General features: G+C 44.5%; 1 protein-coding gene across 1 annotated transcript in view; it reads left to right on the top strand.

The window, feature by feature from the left end:
• Nucleotides 1-8,558: 8,558 nt before the first annotated feature.
• The window catches only part of RAD23B (RAD23 nucleotide excision repair protein B), a 39,156-nt gene continuing 26,238 nt past the window's right edge, over nucleotides 8,559-21,476 (top strand). The window contains exon 1 of the mRNA XM_075725930.1: nucleotides 8,559-8,679. Coding sequence (XP_075582045.1) covers nucleotides 8,614-8,679 — 66 coding nt within the window. The 5' untranslated portion in view covers nucleotides 8,559-8,613. The remainder of the gene's footprint in view (nucleotides 8,680-21,476) is intronic.

Here is a 21,476-nt window from a genome sequence, read left to right as displayed (position 1 = left end):
TGGGCTGGGCTGTGGGCAGGATGCCCCCCTCGGGAGGCAGCGGGGCTGGGGGCAGCTGCGGGGCTGCGCTCCCGCTCCTCGGCACCACGGGCGTCCCCCATGCCCATCCGCCCTCGGGCCTCCCGGCTGCAGCAGCGCTCGATGCTGTCAATCAGCCGGCGCACAACGCTCCTCGTGTGCCTGCCCAGGACAGCCTGCAGCAGCTGGATCAGGGTTTCCTCGTCCAGGCCAAAGAGGTGCAGGCTGGACATGACGAGCCTCTGCGCTGCTGATGCTTCCCAGCGGCCACCCTTGAAGATCAGCCCCAGCTCCAGCTGCAGCCAGGGCAGCAGGTGCCGGAGCAGAGCTGGGTCCTCCCGGAACACCCAGACGTGGGGATGGAGGCTGCCCACGGAAGCCCTGGATCTCTGTCCTTGGCGGTTTTCAAAGTCTGTCTGGACAAAGCTCTGAGCACCAGCATCCGAATTCATTCTTGACCCCACTCCAGGTAGAAGTTTGGAGTAGATGCTACCCACCTCCCTGCAAACTACAATGCTTCCTAGGTCTCTGTGACCTAGGAGTTAGTATTGTTTTACACACGGCTTCATGTGGACTGAGTAGTTACACATACGAGTGAATTCCTGATGAATACAGAGGGCTCACACTCTCCAGCTGTCAGGTTACGCATATGCTAGGAAAGCAATGTACTGCAGCAGCTACATAACTCCACAGCAGATGGCCTGTGCAAGCTATAAACACTGTGACAAAAGCCTCAGAGCATAGCATATTGTTCTCTTCTACCTGGCAGTCAGGATAAAAACCAATGTATTGGAAAGTGCATGCTCAAAATCAAGTAATGCATAAATCTATAGTCCGGTCTCTATAGAAAGATCTGTTCTGGTGTCTAATTCCTCACACCATGCTGGAAAAGATTAGTCTGTGTGTGGGGCAGTACAATTGAGGCCAAATTTGTTTAAATGAGTTTTAACTGCATTTTGATTAAATTAAAATACTTTCAGATAACCACAATGATGACTGTAATATGATTAATGACTCATACAAAAATAAACTGATCTAATTTATTCATAGTAGGCCCAGTTAGACCTGTAGGATTTGATTCATTATTTTTCAAATAAATATTATTTTTGGAATCAATGTTCCAGATTAATTGCTGCCAATTTCTGATGTCATTTCCCTAGGAGCTTTTCATAGTGCTCTCAGCAATCCATTCTGCAGCTGCTCAGTCCAGCCCTGAAGTTGGGAAGACCCTCACTGTGACACTGTCAAATCGCAGAAATAGCAATGGGCTTCCCTGGCTGACCGCAATATTTGCCATTATAATATCTCATGCAATAATTGGCCTTGTTTTGGAAATATTGAGACGTCTGGCCTTTCCATAGCAGCTCTGCAGAACTACAGAAGGCCAACACGCAGCTTACAGCTTCCATTTGTGCTCGTTCTTACAGCACAGGCAGGGACAAAGACAGGACAGACACTCAAACAAAGCCTAAATATTAAAATAGTTGGCAAAGAGTCTACACTGCGAAGCACTGTACAATCCCCCTACAGCAACAATAGTCCTTCCTGCTAACAGACCCCAGCAATCAGATAACTGTCCTCAGAGACACACACTGGCAATTGTCAAGCCCAAATAATTTTTATTCTCTTCCCTTTCAACTGTCTAGCACTCCAAGGAAACCAGTGTTTAAATAATGAAACTTTTCATGGATAAAAAGATTTGTGCATTTCCAAATGAACAGATTTACAGAGTTTAATTCTGATGCCTGGGCATTGACACTGATGGGCTAAGCTTCCAGAGTCACTAGCCATGACTGTTACAAGCCTGGAAGATGACCTCTGCTTTAAAATGCTTTGGGCAACATGCAGTATGCAGCCTGGTATTCAACTGCGAGCTCCCCTATGGCCTTTCTCAGCAAACCTCATATCCTGGAGTAGCAAAATGACACTGATAAAACTGCAAGAGAGCCTACAAACAAACAAACAAAAATATATGTGAAGGGGTTCCATTCTAACTGCAGGCACAGTGCTGGAGTGAAGCTGGACTGTCAGAAGCAATGCCCTAGGAATAGCTCTCAGATGCAGCATGCCTTGCAGCCACTCCCTGAATTGAGATTCCTCTCCCCTCCCCTTGTCCCTTGCTTCCTTAATAAATGGGGTAAAATGAATTAACAGTGACTTAAAATTAGGAAGTTCATGTACTTACTATAGTTACCGCACCTAAATCTCTGTATAGGGGAAAAAAAAAAAAATTCAAAGGTTTTGTTACTGAGTGAGAAAATTTATGATACATTTAAGGAAAATTTGCAGATTAGTGTCAGCTGAGAACTCTTCTGTGGCTTTTTGAATGCCTGGTACTGATTTTACAGATAGGAAATATCACCTAGATGTTCCTAATACAGTTACTACACCCACATAATTAGTGTAATAAATATATAAGCCTGTCAAGGTGATAGTCTAATGCACTTGCCATGCTGTTATTTTATAGTGAATTACCAGTATTCTTGGCAGCTGTTTGAGTGCCAATCAAGCTAAAACGTTAACAACAAAAAAGCAATCGCTCTCAAAATAAAAGACCCCAGGCATGAATCCCTACTTAAAAGAAATTTCAGTCCCCTTTTATCATTAAAGGCTGGGTTTCATTTTGATCTCATACTAACTTTACGTCAGTGTGTATGAACTACAGGTGCTTCTGTGCAGACTCCAGTGCTAACATCCATGGTGTCCAAGTGCTGATTGAAACTCTAATGGGAATTTCCACGTTTCTGGGTGTGGTGCTCAAAATGCACACAATGATTTCCCTCATCCAAGGCAGTACAACTGCTTTGGAGCAGGATTTTTCCAAGTCTGAAGGCTCCAGTCCCTTTTGATGACTTTTTCAGACCTTGAGGCACGCAGACATGAGAGGCCACTGATAAAAGCAACAAAAAGTAACATCCAGACCTTCTTCGGCCTGCAGCTGGTAGTGGCTGAAAGTGGTTGCAACTACCTCGCTGCAAGTTACCACTGCTCCCATGATCACTGCCTAATACCTCACGGTCTAGTAATTTGATTAACCTGAGCAGCTGCTCTTTACTATCATAGCAAACAGTGTGAAGCTGCTTCAGTGTTGTCTTGCACAAAAACCATGGAAGGTTTGTAGCACTTTCATGCCTTAAGTAAACCTCCAAATTATTCCTGTAGTGAAAGAAATAATGCTTCCAATAGGAGACAGATAAAGCTCCTGAGTGCATGCAGAATTAGACTAAGGGTGAATTAAATTACGCTGTATCAGTTACTGCAAACTGGAATCTAAGTACTGGTTCACCTACTCCAGAGACGTGCTTGCAGCTGGTTCAGCCTTCCCGAAAGGTGCACTGGCGTTCTGTGCTAATATGCATAACAGAGAAAGCACATGGGAGCTCTGCATAAAGGCATGTGGAATGGAGAGCAGTCAACTCAATGGAAAATCTCACCCTAACAGAAAAATAAACACTACATCCTAGGACACCTCACACTAATTCATGCCCATTTAATGTCAACAGCCTGTGGAAAATGCCTGCTTTTGAAACATTTTTCTGGGATAGGTCACTCATTTTGAAAGGTGTAAATGCTGCCTTTCATAAGGGTAAGGAGGGAGCTCTTCATGTTACTGCCTGCCAGTCACTCTGCTACTTTCCCTCACCCCTCCGTTACCAGTGTGTGCTCCATTTGATCCAAAGCCCCTCCAGACTGTGCTGCCCTTCTGGAGTCCTTCTACACATCTACCTGAGTAGCTCTTCCTGACCACCATCTCAAGCTAAAAATCTTGCCTCTTCCTCCCATATCTCTGCTGCCGCTCATCTGGTGGTATCCAGCCTCACAGGCATCCACCTGGAGTACTGCCCTCCGCACACCTCCCCCCAGTTCACAGCATAGCCAATACAAGCTGCTTTCTCCACCTTCAGGGCCTTGTGCCAGCTATGCTACTCTTCCTGTTGCTTCTCACTTTTAACCAAGTGAGGAAAGTCAGCACTTGGCTCCAAAAGGTCTGAAACATAACTTCTCCTACGAACATGCTGCTTTCTTGCAAGCACCGTTTCATTCCTCGCTTCCTTAGATTCCCTTCTTTGGGGTGAGAACCACCTTCATATTCTTCATCTGCCATCGGTCCTAATATCTGGGTAGGACTTGTAAAAATTATGGTAATGCTAATAATGATTGGCAGCCTTAAAAACATACAGGTATCTAAGACAGTGGGATGACCCAGGCAACAGGGTGTAAGCACTTATTGCAAGTCAGTGCAGAGACTGAATGCACTGACTGACCACGAGCACTGACTGATGCAAGTATTTGTCTCGATGTTTGCCAGAGAAACCGCAGAGCCTTTCACCAAGAGTAACTGGACAAACTGTAGTAATGTGCAATAGCGATTTTTTTTCGTGCTTGAAGAGGGAAAACACACATAATCTGACGCAAAAACACACAGACATGTACAACACTGACCTTGTTATGCACAGCCCTGGACAATGCTGCTGGGTCTAAGGGTCCATAACAGTCAGGGTCCTTGAAGCCAGCAGTATGCTCACAGCTTTGAACTGGTATGTGTAGTGAGAAAATTCACTCAGTGGTGAGATCTTATCCTAAGATGTTTGACTCTCTAAGCAGGGTCTTAGCCTTAGGCCTCTGCCTGATGGACTTCACGCAGTGCATGGCTTGAAGTTGTTACTTTCCCAGGTTGTCAGGCATATTATCCTGTTGCTCAACATTTTTCTTGCTTAGCTTCTTCCTCTTTTTTCTTTTAATGATACACTTTTTCTCAACTCAAGGCTGTGCTTCTTCCATGACCAGTAACCGACTACTAGTGAATTTTTTATAGCCTTGGGGATGCTCTTTTAGCCCATACCCATGTTTTCAAGACCTTTGCTACTACCATACTCAAAACTGCAGGTTGCAATACAAGACACTGTTACAAAGCTTCTTTTCACAAAGTAAGTTCTCACAACAAGTCAATAAACACAACAGACCTGGTCCTCTGGACTCACAAAATTAGCATAAGGACTGTGGTCTGTTACCAACAACAGCAAAACTGCTTTTACTGGGCCACCAGCAGCTGAATCAGGTCCTTGCACATCTGTTATAAATAAGCAGACTTGCATCAGACCTGCTGTCTCAGCTGTGAGATTCTCCTGCTATTAGATCTAACATTACTGAGAGAGACCTAGGAAGTCACACACTCCAGCTACTAGCTACTGCAGGCTCCACAGCACATGTACGCACTCTGATAAACTACTAGCAAGATCCTAAGCTTTGGATAACTCAGTCAGAAAGGGGACAGCACAGACTCACGTCCTCTCTGTGTGGTTTAAATATGCACATCTTTCCAACTTCCAGAAGCACTGGGGCTACATAAGGAAACCTGGCTGCAGGGAAAGGTGTACCGGAGGCACAAATAATTTCCAGTTATCTTCCCCACCACATTCTGGTTTCACTGTGTTTTCCTCTCCCTCTGCAAAGAGCCGGCTGTAATTAATGGCTTTGCCTAGTAACCTGTAAGACATGAAAACATACACCTCCATTTGGGAGACAGCAGTTACTGGAGAATCATGGACAACTGAAAAGAGCTGAGCAGGACAAAGCCATGGTGGCACAAAGTTGGAGCAACAGGGAGATCAAGTTATTTGGAAACAAAAATGCAGGAGTTCTGAAAAACAACAAGTAATCGCTGTAGGCATCTGCCATCAAAATCTCTTTCTAACTTCTGGGCTTCATTTCACATCTCTTTCAAATCAATGTAAGTTTTTCTATTTGCATAGAAGAGGTTTGTGCGCTCACTGAGTCAGCATACAAACTGTCGTACGTGAAGTCAGTGTGATACTACAATCTGAACACATGGCAATTACCCAAAATACTTCAGACACAAAATGAGAAAAGCCCAAGCACTGGCTGTTGAGGAGAAACACTATTGACACTAAAAGATGAGAGTACTCTGGGAAAAGAAACAACCATCAATTCTGCAACTGATAGGAAGCATCCTGGAGAAAGACCTGGAGAGTCAAGTTCTGCCGTAACCTATTTTATGGAGCTGAAGCGGCTGAGCTTGAGAAAACACCAAGAACTTGTTTATTTAATTTAAGCCCCATACAGTGAGTCATCCTAAGTTCCTGTACCGCTCAGCAGGGGAAAAAAAAAAACAACAGCTTTTTTTTTCCCCTCATTCTGTTTGCCCAAAGTTCATACAAACAGCCAGGAAAAACTTCATCCTTAGCATTTCACAGCCTTTGGAGTTGAGTCCCAGTTATGCTGCAGCTTTTACAAGGCCTCACAGCAGAGCTAAACAGCCACCACCTAAATGAACCCTCACCCCACCACAAACTGGGCAGAACAGTTTCATACTATAACCAGCAACCACAAAAATCAGAATGAGTAGTTTACATTTAACATATTCTGAGCAGAAAAGAGTAGTGAAACTGACACAACCACTCAGCATGAGGTACTTCCGTTTGCATGTGAAGCTCAGCACTTACATATGCTGGACTGCTGAATGAAAAGTTTAAAAAAAATCGCTTTTATTTTATCTGCAAAGCACAGAATTAGATCTGGTATCAGGCAATAGTGAAAGTGAACAAGCAGCATATTTTAAGTTGTAACCACCCATGCAAAAAATAGCAAGCGATATTTTATCTCACGCCTCTTTTTTTTTTTTTTAAATAGCTCTCATGCAATGCAAGCAAGTTATTCTGTGCTGCCAAGAATGCTGGATTCCTACTCGCAAGAGTCAGCAGTTTCTTTTTGGTTGTGAAAGCCCTCAGAGGCTTTGGCTGTCTAGCAGCTGTGTGTCAGAGCCTGAGGTGGATGATGACAGAAGCAGCACCACCAGCTCTGTGTGCAACACATGTACACATTCATACACTCCTGAGACACGCTGAGGTGTCTCCCACTTTCCCAATGCAGCCTGCTGACCTCTGCTCCACTGCGCTGCTGGTAAGAGATTGTTATGAAGCCAAGCTTACTGTAATAACAAGTTAAAAGATGATTTTTGTTACAAACATTACGTTGACAATGTGGCAGAGTAGAACTTCCCAGGGCATTATGCAATACTAAGAAATTTGGGGTTTAATTACATTACAGTATTAAGCTAAGCCTAACATGAGTGTCTTCTTTTGCAGAGAGACAGCCTTGGTTACAAAGAAAATGCACTGGGAGATCCCACACCTACTGATGGAAGGAGCTGGGGTGGGTGTCTCTTTTACCAGTATAGCTGGCTCAATTTTAAAGGTAGCAGGGCTCTCTCTTCACTGCCTAAGGAGTACCAGGTGAAACAGAGGTTAGTAACTCATTAAAGGTAAGCGCTAACTGTTGAAACCGGCACTGGCAGAACTGAGACATTACGTTGTCCCATCCATTGCACCAGTTTCTGTGGTAAGTGAGTAACCTCCTAGGCTCCCTATTTGCACACATGGGATCGAAGTGAGGTGGAAATGATAGTTCAGAAAAAGATGATACAGCCTTTAGGAAAGGCAAACAACTTATAAATAGTAGTTATAAAGCTGGGGATGACTATGGCAGAGAACTAAACTTCTGCAGTATGCGCATCGTAAGGCTTGTCAGGATTTTGTGAAGACATTAAGTCTTCAAGAAGGTTGCTGTAGGCGTAACAATCCGTCACTATCAACTTCTTGGAGGAAAGATCTTTCACCATGCTGCACTGGAGGTTTGCGGCGCTGCCAGGTAAGCTTCTTTCCTGACCTTGTCAGCTGCATCCTCTGGACACCAGTCAACGCCGCCAACGAACGGCACCCATGTTGAACGGGCCCACCGCCTCACAGCACCGCTGCGGGGAGAGACCGCGAAGGAAAACGTCACTACCCACGGCGCCATACAGGGGCCGACGGCGCACGCCGCGGCAGGAGCTGGCTCGCCTCACGGCGCAAGTGCCAGCGAGGAGACGCCGCACAGCCCCGGCTGCCAGCCACCGCGGGCCCGCCGGACGGACGCGCGGCCTACAGCGACCCGACGCCACCCTGCAGGAGAAGGCTGCAGCCTTCAGGCCCCCCTATAAACACGTATGTATGTATCAATAAAGCTGGGGCAGCACCTTATAAGCGGTGTGTAGGGGTACGCAGACGCAACGCTACTCCCCCCTCACGCCCCCCCGCCCCTCGGGTCGGCGCCCGCCACGCCTGCGCAGTGAGCGCGCCGCCGGCTGCGCGGCTCCCGCGCCTGCGCAGTGTGTGTGTGTGCGGGGGGGAAGCCCTGCGCTGGCGCCGCGGGCGCGAGGCGGCGGCGGGCAGACCGGTAGGCGCCACCCAGCCGCGGCGGCCGCGCATGCGCGCCCGCGCCTTCCCCCTCTCCCCTGCCCCCCCCCCCCCCGCCCCGACCTTCGGCGGGCGGGAGCAGGGTCCCCGTCCCTGTCGCCCCTTCACCCCGCCGCCGCGGCTCCCCTTCCCCCCGCCGCCGCCTGAGCGCCGCCTCCGCTCCGTGAGCGTGCCTGGCGCCCCGGGGCCGCGCGGCGCGGGGCGAGCCGTTGCTCCGCCTCCGCCTCCTCCTCCTCTCTTCTCCCCTCTCCTCCCTCTGCTCTTCCCCGCCTGTCCCGCTGCGCTGCGGGGGACGCGGGGGCAGGAGCGCGACCGCGACGGGCGGCCTGTAGCCGCCGCCATGCAGATCACGCTGAAAACGCTGCAGCAGCAGACCTTCCGGATCGACATCGACCCCGAGGAGACGGTGCGGGGCCGGGAGGCGGTGGGAGGGCCGCGCTCCGTCCCCTCCCGGGCTCAGGCCTCGCTCTCCCTTCCCGGAGGAGAGAGCGTGGCCCGGGCCGCGGCCGTGGGGAGAGCCGGGGGGGGGAGGGGGGAGGACGGGTCCCTCCGCCGGGGAAGGGGGGGGGGGGCGCCGGAGCCTCCGTGAGGGCCTGGGGTTGTGTGGGGGTGGTGCGGTGACCGCCCGTGAGGAATTTGGGAGTGCGGGGGGGGGCCGGGGCTGGCCGGAGGGGCGGAGTGAGCTCCACCGTGGGGTAGAGGAGCGGGCCCCTTCAGCGTAGGGGGGACGGGGGTGATGTGGGCCCCTTTGCGGGGGGGGTCGGGCGGTCGCGGGGTGACTCCTCTTCCTCGGGGTGCGGAGGGGTCTGCTGCTGGGTGAGAGTGACTTTCCATAGTTGGAGGAAAGGGGCTGTTGCGGCCAGTCCCCCAGCGGGTGGGCCTTTCTCGTTATTTTGGAGAAGAATGCCCAGAAGGTGGAAAGGAGAATAGCTCCTGTTGTACTCTGGAGGAGAGGAGCAAGAGGACTATAGGAAGCTGAAGTTTTTCTTCCTCTCAGGAATGTTACGTGCCCACACCCGTGGATTAGTGGGTAGTGGGGCAATAGGAGTAGTCTCTGCTGTTTTATATAGGGAGTACTGGGAGTGGGTCATGACCTCTTGTGGGGGAGGTTGTGCAGCAGAAGGAAAATGCGGTGCTCGCTCTCCACAGATTCCCGCCTAGAAAGGAAATGTCGGGAGTCTTGTAGGGCTCTTCTCTGCAGGAGTGTGCGCTGGAGAGGAGCTCATGAATCTCTGCTCTGAGATGCATCCCTATACACTTAGGCGAGTGTATACTGTGTTTGATGAAGGTGGGCGATTGCAGGGAGGCTTTATTGTTTTGCCCACAGCGTGAGCTGCTGTGATTAATCTGCACTTATGAGGTGAGAGAGTGCATGTGAGATTCTGCTAACGGCTGTAAGGTGAATGTGGGTGTCCTGCAGAGCAGGCATTTGGGTGTGTGTTGGGTTTTATAATAGTCGCCCTTATTGCCAGCCTGCAGTGACTGTGTATCTCTGTACTTACAAGACTGGGGGGGGCAGGAAGGATGCTTTTTGTTTGCAGGTGAATGTTTTCTGTTGGCACATGGGAGTCTGCTGAAAAATCCTTGGGCAGATACAGTGTTCTGAGTTGAAAGGAAGGGCCCTAAGTGAGTTTGCAGGGTTGGAAGTTGCCTTGTCACTTGCCTGGACATGGATGGTTGCCTCTGATAGCTGAGTCCAGACATCCTTGTGGCCTTCTTTTGAAAGATTGGGGGAGTTTAGTGTCTGAAGGTGTGTCTGCAGCAGCTTTTCACGTGACATCTGGGTACTGAAACTCTGGAAACTGTGGAACATTGCATCTGCTTTTATAAAGTCTGTTGGTTTACCATCTTCCACTTCCATCTCAAGAAAAATAAAGGACGACAGTTAAAGTCAGACTAAGAGTTCATTTGGTTGAACAGTGTGGCAGAGGGAGATGGCAAATGTCTAGCTGAAGCATGTGTTAGAAACCTTCAAGGATTTAAAACATTAGTCTTTACTTGTTAATGAGAAAAGCTCTCTAATCTTTTTTCCTGTTCTCTGTATTCAGTAAGGTCCTGGGATATAAAATCAAGGAGAGGACTGAAGGAATGTTGCCAGTCAGAACCCTTACCAAGCGTATGAGACAGCAAAATGCATTAGCCAGAAGTTGGATTAGGGGAAATTAGACTGCACTTTATGTTTATAAATGTAGTTGCTACAGTAGCTTGGTACCTGAAACAAGAATGCTGCTCCTGAGTGTTCAGATTTTGGCTAGAAATGGGTGGTAAGATAGGGGAAATGTGGGTAGGGTTTGAGGAGGACTTTGTTTTAAAGTGAGCAGGGTGCAGCCTTGATCTTATTATCTGTAGAGGTGTGGAGGTGAAAAATGTATTTAAATTTCCTTGGTTTACTTTTTGGAAAATTATGAAGAAATTCTTGATGAAAGTGTTGTACATTGTAGAACTTAATAAGGAGAACAGTCTTGAGCCTTCAGTTAGAAACCAAATCTATTCAAATTGGAAAATGCTTCAGAGTGTCATCTGTTAAGCAATTGTTTCACAAGTATAAGTTTGAAAGTTCTCCGTCTGATTTTGAAAAATAATAACTTTAGCTAAGTGCGCTGGTTTTTTTGATTATTTAACATCTTGAAACAAACATGTCCATTTTCTGGAGTTCAGGAAACATTACTTTTGGTCTTTGAACTATAGGTGTGTGTTTTGCTGCTAGAGGTAGGCTTGTTTACTTGGAGCTGTGCCCCATACTGTGACAAGGCCAAAAATCAGTTGTGACAGGGCCAGGAAACTAGTTGCTCTAATACTCGATTCTGCTCCTCTAAAATTGGTTTCTGATTCCAGCAATTTCTCCCCTTATTCTCAATACAAAATTAATCTGAAGAGGCTTGATGCAACAGTGCAAGGTAGTGTTCTAACAAGAGTTCATGCTTGTAACTGAAAGCTGTCATTAATAGTAAGGAATATTTAAACAAACCTTCCAGTGAGAATTTGAAGCAACACACTTCATAGTAACTAATTAGACTTGTTACAGCTTTTACACAAGCAACTAATTTTTTTCCCTGATTAATCAGACAGTTAAATTTTAAAGTTCAAAACATGCTTTTAATAATATGACTTTAGTTTTTGTTTAGTTGTGTTTTTAAAGTATTGGCCCACTGAGTATTTTGACTGAATAAAAATTAGACTTGAAGCATGGAGTATGCTTGTTGATGAAAATGCTGGATGAAGACTGTCAAATATTTTGACTGACTAAAAAAGTTGAAAATATTTAGCCTTCAGCCCTGTTATTTGAGAAGGCATACTATCAAATGGAGAAATTTTTGCAGGCATGGCTGTTTTTGTTAAGTTTTGGGAGAAAAACCTCTGGAGTGCATAGGAATCAATGTTGTACTTGTGCTTTGCAGAAGGGTAGATTTACCTGTTGTAATCATTCTATTGTTCTGAGCAGCGCAGTACTTGATCATTCAGACTTAACCAGGGTAAATGAGAGTGTGCATTTATCTACACAGGCTGCTTCTTGTGTTTGTTGACTGTCTGTGAGAGAGTAAATATGTTAAGCATTGTGTTAGGAGCAAATAATAAGCCTTGTTGGAAACTGATGCAGACCTGTGTAGCCACATCTCTTGCCTGAGGTGACAGTGATGACATTGTAGGCTTCTAAATCTAGTGCTTCTTCTGTAGACATGAAACGGACTTTTAAAAAAACCTCAACAAACATTCTTAACTTTCTTTGAAAGTGGAATACCAGTTGAAGGTAAGTCCGTCCTGTTTCTTTTTCAGCTTCCCTGTGCTGTTAACCTAAAAACCCAGTTGTCAAAATGCAGAGCAGTGCAAGGAATATTCAGATGTCAGTAGTCTTTGGCCGCAGTCTCTGTGGCACATAATATGGGCTTTCACATCTCACTGTTCTGCCACAATGTTTGAACACCCAGGATATGCCTGCTTGTTTAACACCATGTCAACAGGACACTCGTTGTGGAAGTTTGCAGTTCTGTATGTGCTGGTGGATCCTTGATATATTTATGCTTTATTATGAAACGTGTATGGGGATTTTTGGATGCTAACGTTATACCCCTTTGGTGCTGGAAGCTCCCGGTTTTTAAGTTTAGAAATTTCGGCTAGATACTAACCGAAGATGTATTAAATGTGTGGGGAGTGTGCTCCAGCAAAAATGAAGCAAGATCCAAAGGGTATGTAATAAGGCAAAAGTGAGATTTAGTATGTATTTCATTTTTCTGGATAAAACAGGTATACTGGAAGGAAAAAGAGATACTACTCTTATCTTTCAAAAGATAATGTCATAGCAAAGAATTTGTATTTTCTGATTTGTAGGTGGTATAAAAACATTTTGGCTTTGTAACACCAATGAGGTGGCACATAAAAGGGAGATGCTTTTTAATATGTGCATGGGGGGTTATTGTGGTTTAGCCCCAGTCAGCAACCAAGGAACACACAGCCGCTTGCTCGCCCCCCCCACCAGTGGGATGGGGCAGAGAATCAGAGGAGCGAAAGTAAGAAAACTTGTGGGTTGAGATAAGAACAGTTTAAGAATTGCAATATAAGAAAGCTAATAATTTGTAATGAAAACAATGAGAGAGAGAAACAAAACCCAGGACAAACAAGTGATGCAACCACTCACCACCCACCAACTGGTGCCCAGTCTGTCCCCGAGCAGCGACCACTTCCCCCTGGCCAACTCCCCGCAGTTTATATACTCAGCATGACATCATATGGTATGGAATACCCCTTTGGCCGGTTTGGATCAGCTGTCCTGGCTGTGCCCCCTCCCAGCTTCTTGTGCACCTGGCAAAGCATGGGAAGCTGAAATGTCCTTGACTAGTGTAAGCACTACTTAGCAACAACTAAAACATCAGTGTGTTATCAGCATTATTCTCATACTAAATCCAAAACACAGCACTTCCAGCTACTAGGAAGAAAATTAACACTATACAAGCTGAAACCAGGGCAGAGGTGTCTATGATAAAATGACAAGCTGCTTTAATTCTCTAAAGAGAGTGCAGTGATAAATTTCTGAATTATCTGAATGGATAGAGTATGATTTGTGAACCCATAAAATTTTATTAGTTACATCTGTTTGTATCTGTTTGGTATATGGAGAGCTATGCTAAAGCGTCTACTAAAAAAGATGAGTATTGAAAGCCTATGTAATTTTAAAGCATACTTTGCATCAATTCTTGTTCTGTCTGGGGCTAGGAAAGATGCATGGAAACAAATAATGGGTTGTTGTGAAAGATACCAATCATATTCCTTAAAGCTCTCCTGGTAAACCGCGGGCTTCTGTTGCAAGAACATTTTGTGATCTAGCAGCATTACTGAAGAATAAGGGTTAACACAATTCAATATGTAAGTGAACGAATTGTAAATAGTAGTACACGTATCTTACAAGAAAGCGATTTCCTTTGGGGTTTTGTTTTGGTGATATAAGAAGATATAGGAGTAGTAGATTTCATTTTGGTCATTTTAGTTTTGCTGAATTTGTAGTTTGTTGTATTTGCCATAAGAATTAACTGTAGAAACAGTTCTGCAAGAGCCAGAAAATATTGCTGGATGAAATAGTAAAATCTGACTCTGAGGCTTGTAACCTGTGAGGAAGTATGAACACACTCTGACAACCTTCCTGTGTGTGTTTCAGTGTAGGTTAATCCTGCAACAGTTGCTGATAAGAGTATTGTTTTTATATTTCCTTGGGAGTTTATAATCTTAGTGGTTAGAGGAAGAGTGCTCTCATGATTCTCTTCAAAATCCAGAAATATCCTTCTAGGTTAAAGATGCCTTTAAGATGTCTCAAGTCCCTGATATTGTTCTCTAATTCTTCTTTGATTTTACAGCAGGTATCTTTCTGTTGTAGAGGATTGTTAAGTTGCTCTTGCATCTCCTAGGATTTTGTTGGTGAGTGTATGCACTTGCACAGTCAGAGGGGGTGTGAATGCGAAGGGCCTGTACTTGCTGCTTGAGGTTTGATAGCTGACTCTGCAAAAATGGTGGCTTCGGAGATTACAAGAATGAGAGTGTCAGAAGTTATGTTTCCTGATAATTCATGTTTATTTCATTAACTGCCTGGGTTTTTTTGCTAGTGCTTTTCTTTGGTAGCTAGTCTTTTTCCCTGTTTCCTGGCCAGAGTAAGAATTTTCAAGCAAGGGAAGTTACTCTGATTCTTGGCTGAAGAAGGCCAGGCTTTCACATATTCAGGAATATTTTCCCTAAATTCTACTGAGCGTTCTAATACAATTTCCAAAGAACTTTGGGAAGGATGACACATTCTTTAAAATTGAATAAAGGAGAGTTTAAGATAGCATAAATTATGAATACAACTGATTTTATTCATATTAGGATATGTTTTTACATGGTAGCCATTTTTCAAATGCATTGGCTCTACGACTATAATTTTACAGCTGTTTTATTTGGAATGTTCTTACCCAGTTTAGCTGTCAGCAAGAAAAAGTAACCTTTGTACTTTTAATAATTTGTCAATATGATGTCCTGTATTTCTCAAGAACCCAGACTTTCTTGGACCACCATTCCCAAGATGGACGGTTGAGAAGTTAAATATACAGGTTGTATGCAGTTATGGATAGCTCTGTACATAATTGTGTCTTATATTTAAAGTCTGTTTTGCAGGTATGATTGGTGTCCTGGTTTCAGATGGGATAGAGTTAATTTTCTTCCTAGTAGCTGGCATAGTGCTGTGTTTTGGATTTAGTATGAGAATAATGCTGATAACACACTGGTGTTTTTAGTTGTTGCGAAGTAGTGCTTACACTAGTCAAGGACTTTTCAGCTTCCCATGCTCAACCAGGTGGACAAAAAGCTGGGAGGGGGCACAGCCAGGACAGCTGACCCAAACTGACCAAAGGGGTATTCCATACCATATGATGTCATACTGAGTATATAAACTGGGGGGAGTTGGCAAGGGGGCAGCAATCGCTGCTCAGGGACAGGCTGGGCATCAGTCAGCGGGTGGTAAGCAGTTGCATTGTGCATGACTTCTTTTGTATATTCTTTTGTTGTTAGTATTATTACTATTACTTTCTCTTTATCTCAGCCCCTGGGTTTTGCTTTTTTTTCTGATTCTCTCCCCCATCCCACCGGGGAGGGGGAGCCAGCAGCTGTGTGGTGCTTAGTTGCCAGCTGGGGTTAAGCCATGACAATTGCTAAGCAAAGATGTCTGTCCTTGATACAGGTAACAACAGGCTGGAAGGTGTTCCCTTTGGAAGTTATGGGAAGTGGAGAGTACATGTTAATTAACGAATAATATGAGCAGATGACCATGCTACTGTCTGTAGTCTCATTGCTGCCCTTGTTCATACAAGGGCATGTTTATTGGCAAACCTTTTGAAAGTATTTTCATTGTATTTCTGAAACACAGGAAAATACTTTCCTGAATGGAAATTTATAGGGCTATGTAAACTACAGGACTGAAGAATAGGTCTGCCAGTGTCTTCTCCCACCAAGGTTTGTATCTTTGGTCACTGTTCCAGACAGGATACTTAGATGGAGTGGACTCACTGAAACAAATCACTTTTTATTTTACAGGATAAGATGAAGTGCAGCATGTCTTAGCTAGGCCCTGTAAAGGCCAGACAGGAGGCCTCAGTGGCTCTCCTCTGCATGCTGCCCTGCAGGGAGCATCGAATGAACATGGAATAGGAAAGGGATTGTGACTGCTGTAAACATACTGAGTTGGAGTGTGTTCTAAAGGCTAACTGAGCCTAGTTCCCCCTGTCTCTCTTACTCCCTGTGTTTTTGTATCGGGGGCATGTTAAGCTTAGAGAAGGGAACAGTACTGGGGCTGAAATCCTTATCCTCGTTCCCCCAACTTGAATGTCTGAGCTTCACACCTTGTATTTCTAACTTGGGGTTTTTTTATTTGGTTATCTAAATGAAGTCCATTAATGCACATCTGAATTAAACTTGTTTTACGCCTCCAACTGGTTTGTCAGTATGCAGTATTGGGAAAGGTTTTGTTGGTTTTTTTTTTTTAAGTGTCTAATTATTTAAAATGTCTTGTCAATTTTGTTCATACTCAAACCACTATATTGCTTTTACATTCATTGTAAATCAGTTTGTGGAGAATATTCTTGTTGTAAAAATTGTCTGCTTAAAGGTACTAGAGGGTGGTTTGTGCTAATCAACATGACCATGCAATCTGAGTCACCACTCAGAGAATGTAAGCTTTCTCCTTAAAATAAGCCCTTGTGAGTTCATAGGAAGCACTCAGAGCTGTCAACAGCCACAACTTTCTGCTTTTTTTTGAAAGGTGCAGATAGGTGAGCTTTTTTTTTCTGTTGATTAAAGCTCTGCTTCATGTTGAAATCTATGTGTTCATGTCTTAGTACAAAGCTGCATGTATGCAGCTCTCTTAGTCACTGTTTAACATCAGAAAACTGACCCTAGTGTCTCCTCTTTTAAACAGGGCTTAGATCAATTTTGAAATGCAGGATAGAAGTGTGTAGAGGCCAACTTTGAGATCAGAAATTAAATTTGTTGATCTCTGGGCAATGTATAACAGCAACTACTAGACTGATCACCTAGGTGTAGATGAGCTCAATTTGGAGAGCAAATTAGAAAGGCAGACGTAATTGCTCAGGAAGTAAATGTCAGAGCTAAATGCGGATTTGTACCTTGCCAATTCCAGACTATTTATCTTCCAGACCATGCTGCTGCTTTCTTTGTGTACAAACTTCAGCACAGTAAATGCAAATAGTAAATGCAGACGTTCATTAATGCTTTAGACTCTCTGTGAGGCTGTTTTTAAATATTGGAATAATTTTAAATGCCTTGTTTAGTTCAGTACAAATGGTTTTTTCCCCAGTCACTTACTAACATCATAAACCTGACTGGACTCACAAGACTCCTCCTCTCCTATGGTTCTTCTCAATTACTGTATCTGTTATGCCTTTGAGACCCAAAGTAGGGCAGTAATCTGTTCATGCAGCTGTTGAGGTGGTCTGCTGACTAAATATGAGTGTCCTGTTTAGGAAGACGATACAAGAGATTGCTGTGAATGTAGGTTTGTGCCAGCAAAATCTGCTTTTATTGTTTCTAGAAGGAAGTAGCTAGAACAAAATGCATTCTTATCAGTAAAGCATTTACTTATGAGCTAAGTAGTTTCTTATCTTCTGGACATTTCAATAGTAGGCACAATATATGCCATTAATCTGTTGCTGATAGTGGAGTTTGATTAAGGGTAGTAAAACCTGTTGCACTGGTCAGTTTGTTGCTTCATTAGCTGGTTTATTGTCTGATACAACTGTATCATCCTCACCTGACTTTGAGCAGTGTCTATATGGCAGTATAATGTGTGGTAAATATGTTTTCAAGGACAGTGGGAGGGAAAACTTGGGAATATTAAGCCTAAATTCTAAACATAAGCGTTTAGACTATCATGTCCTCCCTCAGGGAAGAAGAAGAGAGGTAAAGCCCTTTGGACTGAAAGCTTTCGTCCTTGTCTAAACGATGACTTTTCCCAAAGTGTGGGAGAAACATGTTAGTCTATTACAGAAGAGATGGAGATTGGTAGAGAATTATAAGGTAGATTTAAAAAAAAAACCCTGCTCGGAGTTTCTTCTCAAAAAGAAAACAGTTCAACTCTAAGTAGGTTGGTAGTAAAGGTCTTCACAAGTTAGTCTTGGGATCCATCTCTTCATAGTCCTTTTATTAATTTGATAAGAATTTGATGATTTTGAGTACAAATAAATAGAGACATAATGGAATTGAAGAACACAAAGTTTAACATTTGTACTCAGCTTCCTGATTGGAGGCCAGTCTTTTGGAAATGGCTGTCAAATGAGCAGCATGGATTGAGTTGGATTCACTAAAGATGAAGCCCTGAAGCTCATAGATCCTGGAACTTCCAGTAAGAGTAGTGATGCCACTCTACTACATGTGTGCTGGCCACCTGTTCCCAAGGGGAATGAATTTCCACCAGAGCACGTGGAGGAAGGAGGTGCTAGGAGGATACGGAAGACTGAGACTCCCACGTGAAAGGGGACTAAAGGACCCTGGCTAGCTTAGCTCACAAGCTGGGAGAAAGATTTCATAGTGCTGTATAAATATTTTACAGTGGTAAGCACCATGGGAGGTGGGAAGGCTATTCATGCTTGAATTATAACATAGGCATAAGAACAAATGAGTATTAATAGTCTGTGAAGTAATTTGGGATGGAAATTAGGAAAAGGCATCCAACATCAGAATAAACTTTGTAGCAGCCTTGCAGTAGAAGATGTAGCAAACAACCATACTTGTCTTTAGGTGAAGCTGAATGAAATTCCTGAAGAAGATTGTGATGTGGGAGGCAGGTGTGTGTCTTTATATCAGAAGGGGCCCTTTGCAGTTTTATTGTCAGTTTCTGTAAGGATCTCAAGAAATTCAGAAATTTATCTTGCCTGTGTTGTACAGCCTATGTAATTATAAATTAAAATTGATGGAAATACACTGTTCACTTTTTTTATTAGGAATTGTGAAACATGTTTTTGACTCAAATGATTTTTTCCTCTTCTGTTTTAGCATACTGTATAAGGTAGGAGAAATGGAAATTGGTGTGTGAGAGGGGAGGGAGAGAGTTTGCTGAATGTACTGAGCTGTGGGAACTACTTGCCTAGATGGAACCCATAATGCCCTGCTTGCTTAGCTGGCTAAAATAACTGTATGGAACAACTGGGCAACTTAGCGCTGGCAGATCTGTGTAACCCGTTTTTAAGGATGTCCAGCTGGTATGCAGTTAGGGACTGGTATTTATTTGGAAGACCTCAGTTTTTCAGGTAGGAGTTGATCAGCTCTGACTCTTAATGAAACATTGCATGGCTTCTATTCTTGAGGACACTGTGTTCAGTACAGTCTGGAAATAGTAGGGAGAGTTTCGCATCTAAATTCATAGGGGGCAGAAGAAAATTGTCTTGTAAGTTGGCCGCTGTAGTGTGTACGTGTGCTGTTTTTGAATCTTTAGGGTAAGTGTTTGCAGATGAATCGATGATCATTCTTAAAGGTTTTGTCATAAAGTATGGGTTCCCTTTATTCTGCTGAGAAGTTTATTAGGGCAGAAGAAAAATGGGATTCTCTGAGGACTGAAATATATTTTGAACTCTGATCAGGTGGAATAAAGCTAGGTAGCCTGGAGGTTTGGTTTATGGATCTGTATTTTTGAGAAAAATATGCCATGTTGTGGATGCAGAGGTTGACTGTTTATCTTAGACCTGCTTTCTAAGTTTGACAGATCAATGTGCTGGGTGTGCTTTCCCAAAATTAATTTTCGCTTAAAAACCCTGAACTGATGGTGATGCTGAAGTCTAGATTCTCAGTGACCTAATTTGCTAGAGACCAAGTTCAGGATCTTGCTCTTTTCAGCAGCTCACTGTACCACTAGCTGGAAGATGCAGCTACCTTTCTGAAGAGCAGTGAGAGGGATTCTCTCTCTCTTTTTTTTAAAAATAGTTTAAATCTAAATGAAGGTGGTTCAGACTACTGTGTCTGATGACACACAGGTTGTTTAGGGAGCACTCTTATGTATTCTTTTCTGTTGGTAGAATTAAGTGCACAGGTATCTTCTTCTTGGTGGGTGCTAAGTCTTCAGTCATTCCAGCTAGAACCACAAGAGGCAATCTTATGCCACTAGCACATTACTGTTAAATTGGATGTATCTGATGTTACATATTTCTTTTTTATTCTGAGAAATCAAGGAGATTCCTAGAATGCACTGAGGAGAACTTCTTAAGCCAGGTAATAGACACCCCTACCCGAGGGGATGCAATACTGGACCTGATGGTAACCAATGCAAGTGAGCTCATTGGTGACGTCAAGACTGTGGAGGCAGCCTGGGCTGCAGTGATCATGTGTTGATGGAGTTCACACTCCTGAGGGATATGGGTCAGGCGAAGGGTAAAGCCAGGACCCTGAACCCAGGAAAGCAAAATTCCAGCTCTTCAAGGAGTTAGTCAATAGGATCCCCTGGGAAACTGCCCTCAGGGACAAGGGAGCAGAACAGAGCTGGCAGATCTTTAAGGATGCTTTCCATAGAGCGCAAGAACTCTCAATCCCCAGGTGTAAGAATTCAGGCAAGGAAAGGAAGAGCCCAGCATGGCTGAGTCAAGGCATGCTGGTCAAACTAAAGAGCAAGAGGGAGCTGCACAGGCAATGGAAGCAGGGACAGGTATCCTGGGAAGAGTACACAGACACTGCCCAGTTGTGTAGGGATGGGGTCAGGAAGGCCAAGGCATAGCTGCAGCTGAATTTGGCAAGGGATGCAAAGATGTAAAGAATAACAAGAAGGGCATCTACAGGTATGTCAGCCAGAAAAGGAAGGTTAAAGAAAGCGTATCCCCCTGATGAACAAGAATGCCGACCTAGTATCAACAGATGAGGAGAAGGCTGAGGTACTCAACAACTTTTTGCCTCAGTCTTCACTGGCAACCTCTCTCCTCACCCCTCCCGAGTCGATGGACTGCAAGGTGGGGACCAGGGGGGTAAAGCCCCTCCCACTGTAAGGGAAGATCAGGTTTGAGACCACCTGAAGAACCTCAATGTACACAAGTCTATGGGACCTGATGAGATGCATCCCAGAGTCCTGAGGAAATTGGCTGAGGTAGTTGCCAAGCCACTCTCCGTAATATTTGAAAAGTCATGGCAGTCAGGTGAAGTCCCTTGTGGATTGGAAGAAGGGAAACATTGTGCCCATTTTTAAAAAGGGTAGAAAGGAGGCCCATGGGAACTACCAACCTGTCAGCCTCACCTCTGTGCCTGGGAAGATCATGGAACAGATCCTCCTAGAAGCTATTCTAAAGCACATGGAAGACAGGGAGGTGATTCGAGACAGCCAGCAGGGCTTCACCAAGGGCAAGTCCTGCCTGCCTAACCTAGTGGTCTTCTATGAAAGAGTGACTGCATCAGTGGACAAGGGAAGAGGTACAGATGTCATCTCTCTGGATTTCTGTAAGGCCTTTGACATGGTCCCCCACAACATCCTTCTCTCTAAATTGGGGAGATACAGATTTGGTGGGTGGCCTGTTTGGTGGATAAGGAATTTGTTGGATGGTTGCATTGAGAGAGTAGTGGTCAACGGCTCGTTGTCCAAATCGAGACCAGTGACAAGTGGCATCCCTCAGCGGTCTGTACTGGGCCCAGTGCTGTTTAATTTCTTCATCAATGACATAGAGAGTGGGATTGAACGCACCCTCAGCAAGTCTGGAGACAACA

Source organism: Pelecanus crispus, chromosome Z (assembly GCF_030463565.1).
Source record: "Pelecanus crispus isolate bPelCri1 chromosome Z, bPelCri1.pri, whole genome shotgun sequence".
In the NCBI taxonomy this organism is placed as follows: Eukaryota; Metazoa; Chordata; class Aves; order Pelecaniformes; family Pelecanidae; genus Pelecanus; species Pelecanus crispus.
Note: the sequence above shows the minus strand (reverse complement) of the source record. Positions and strands in the feature narration are given on the sequence as shown.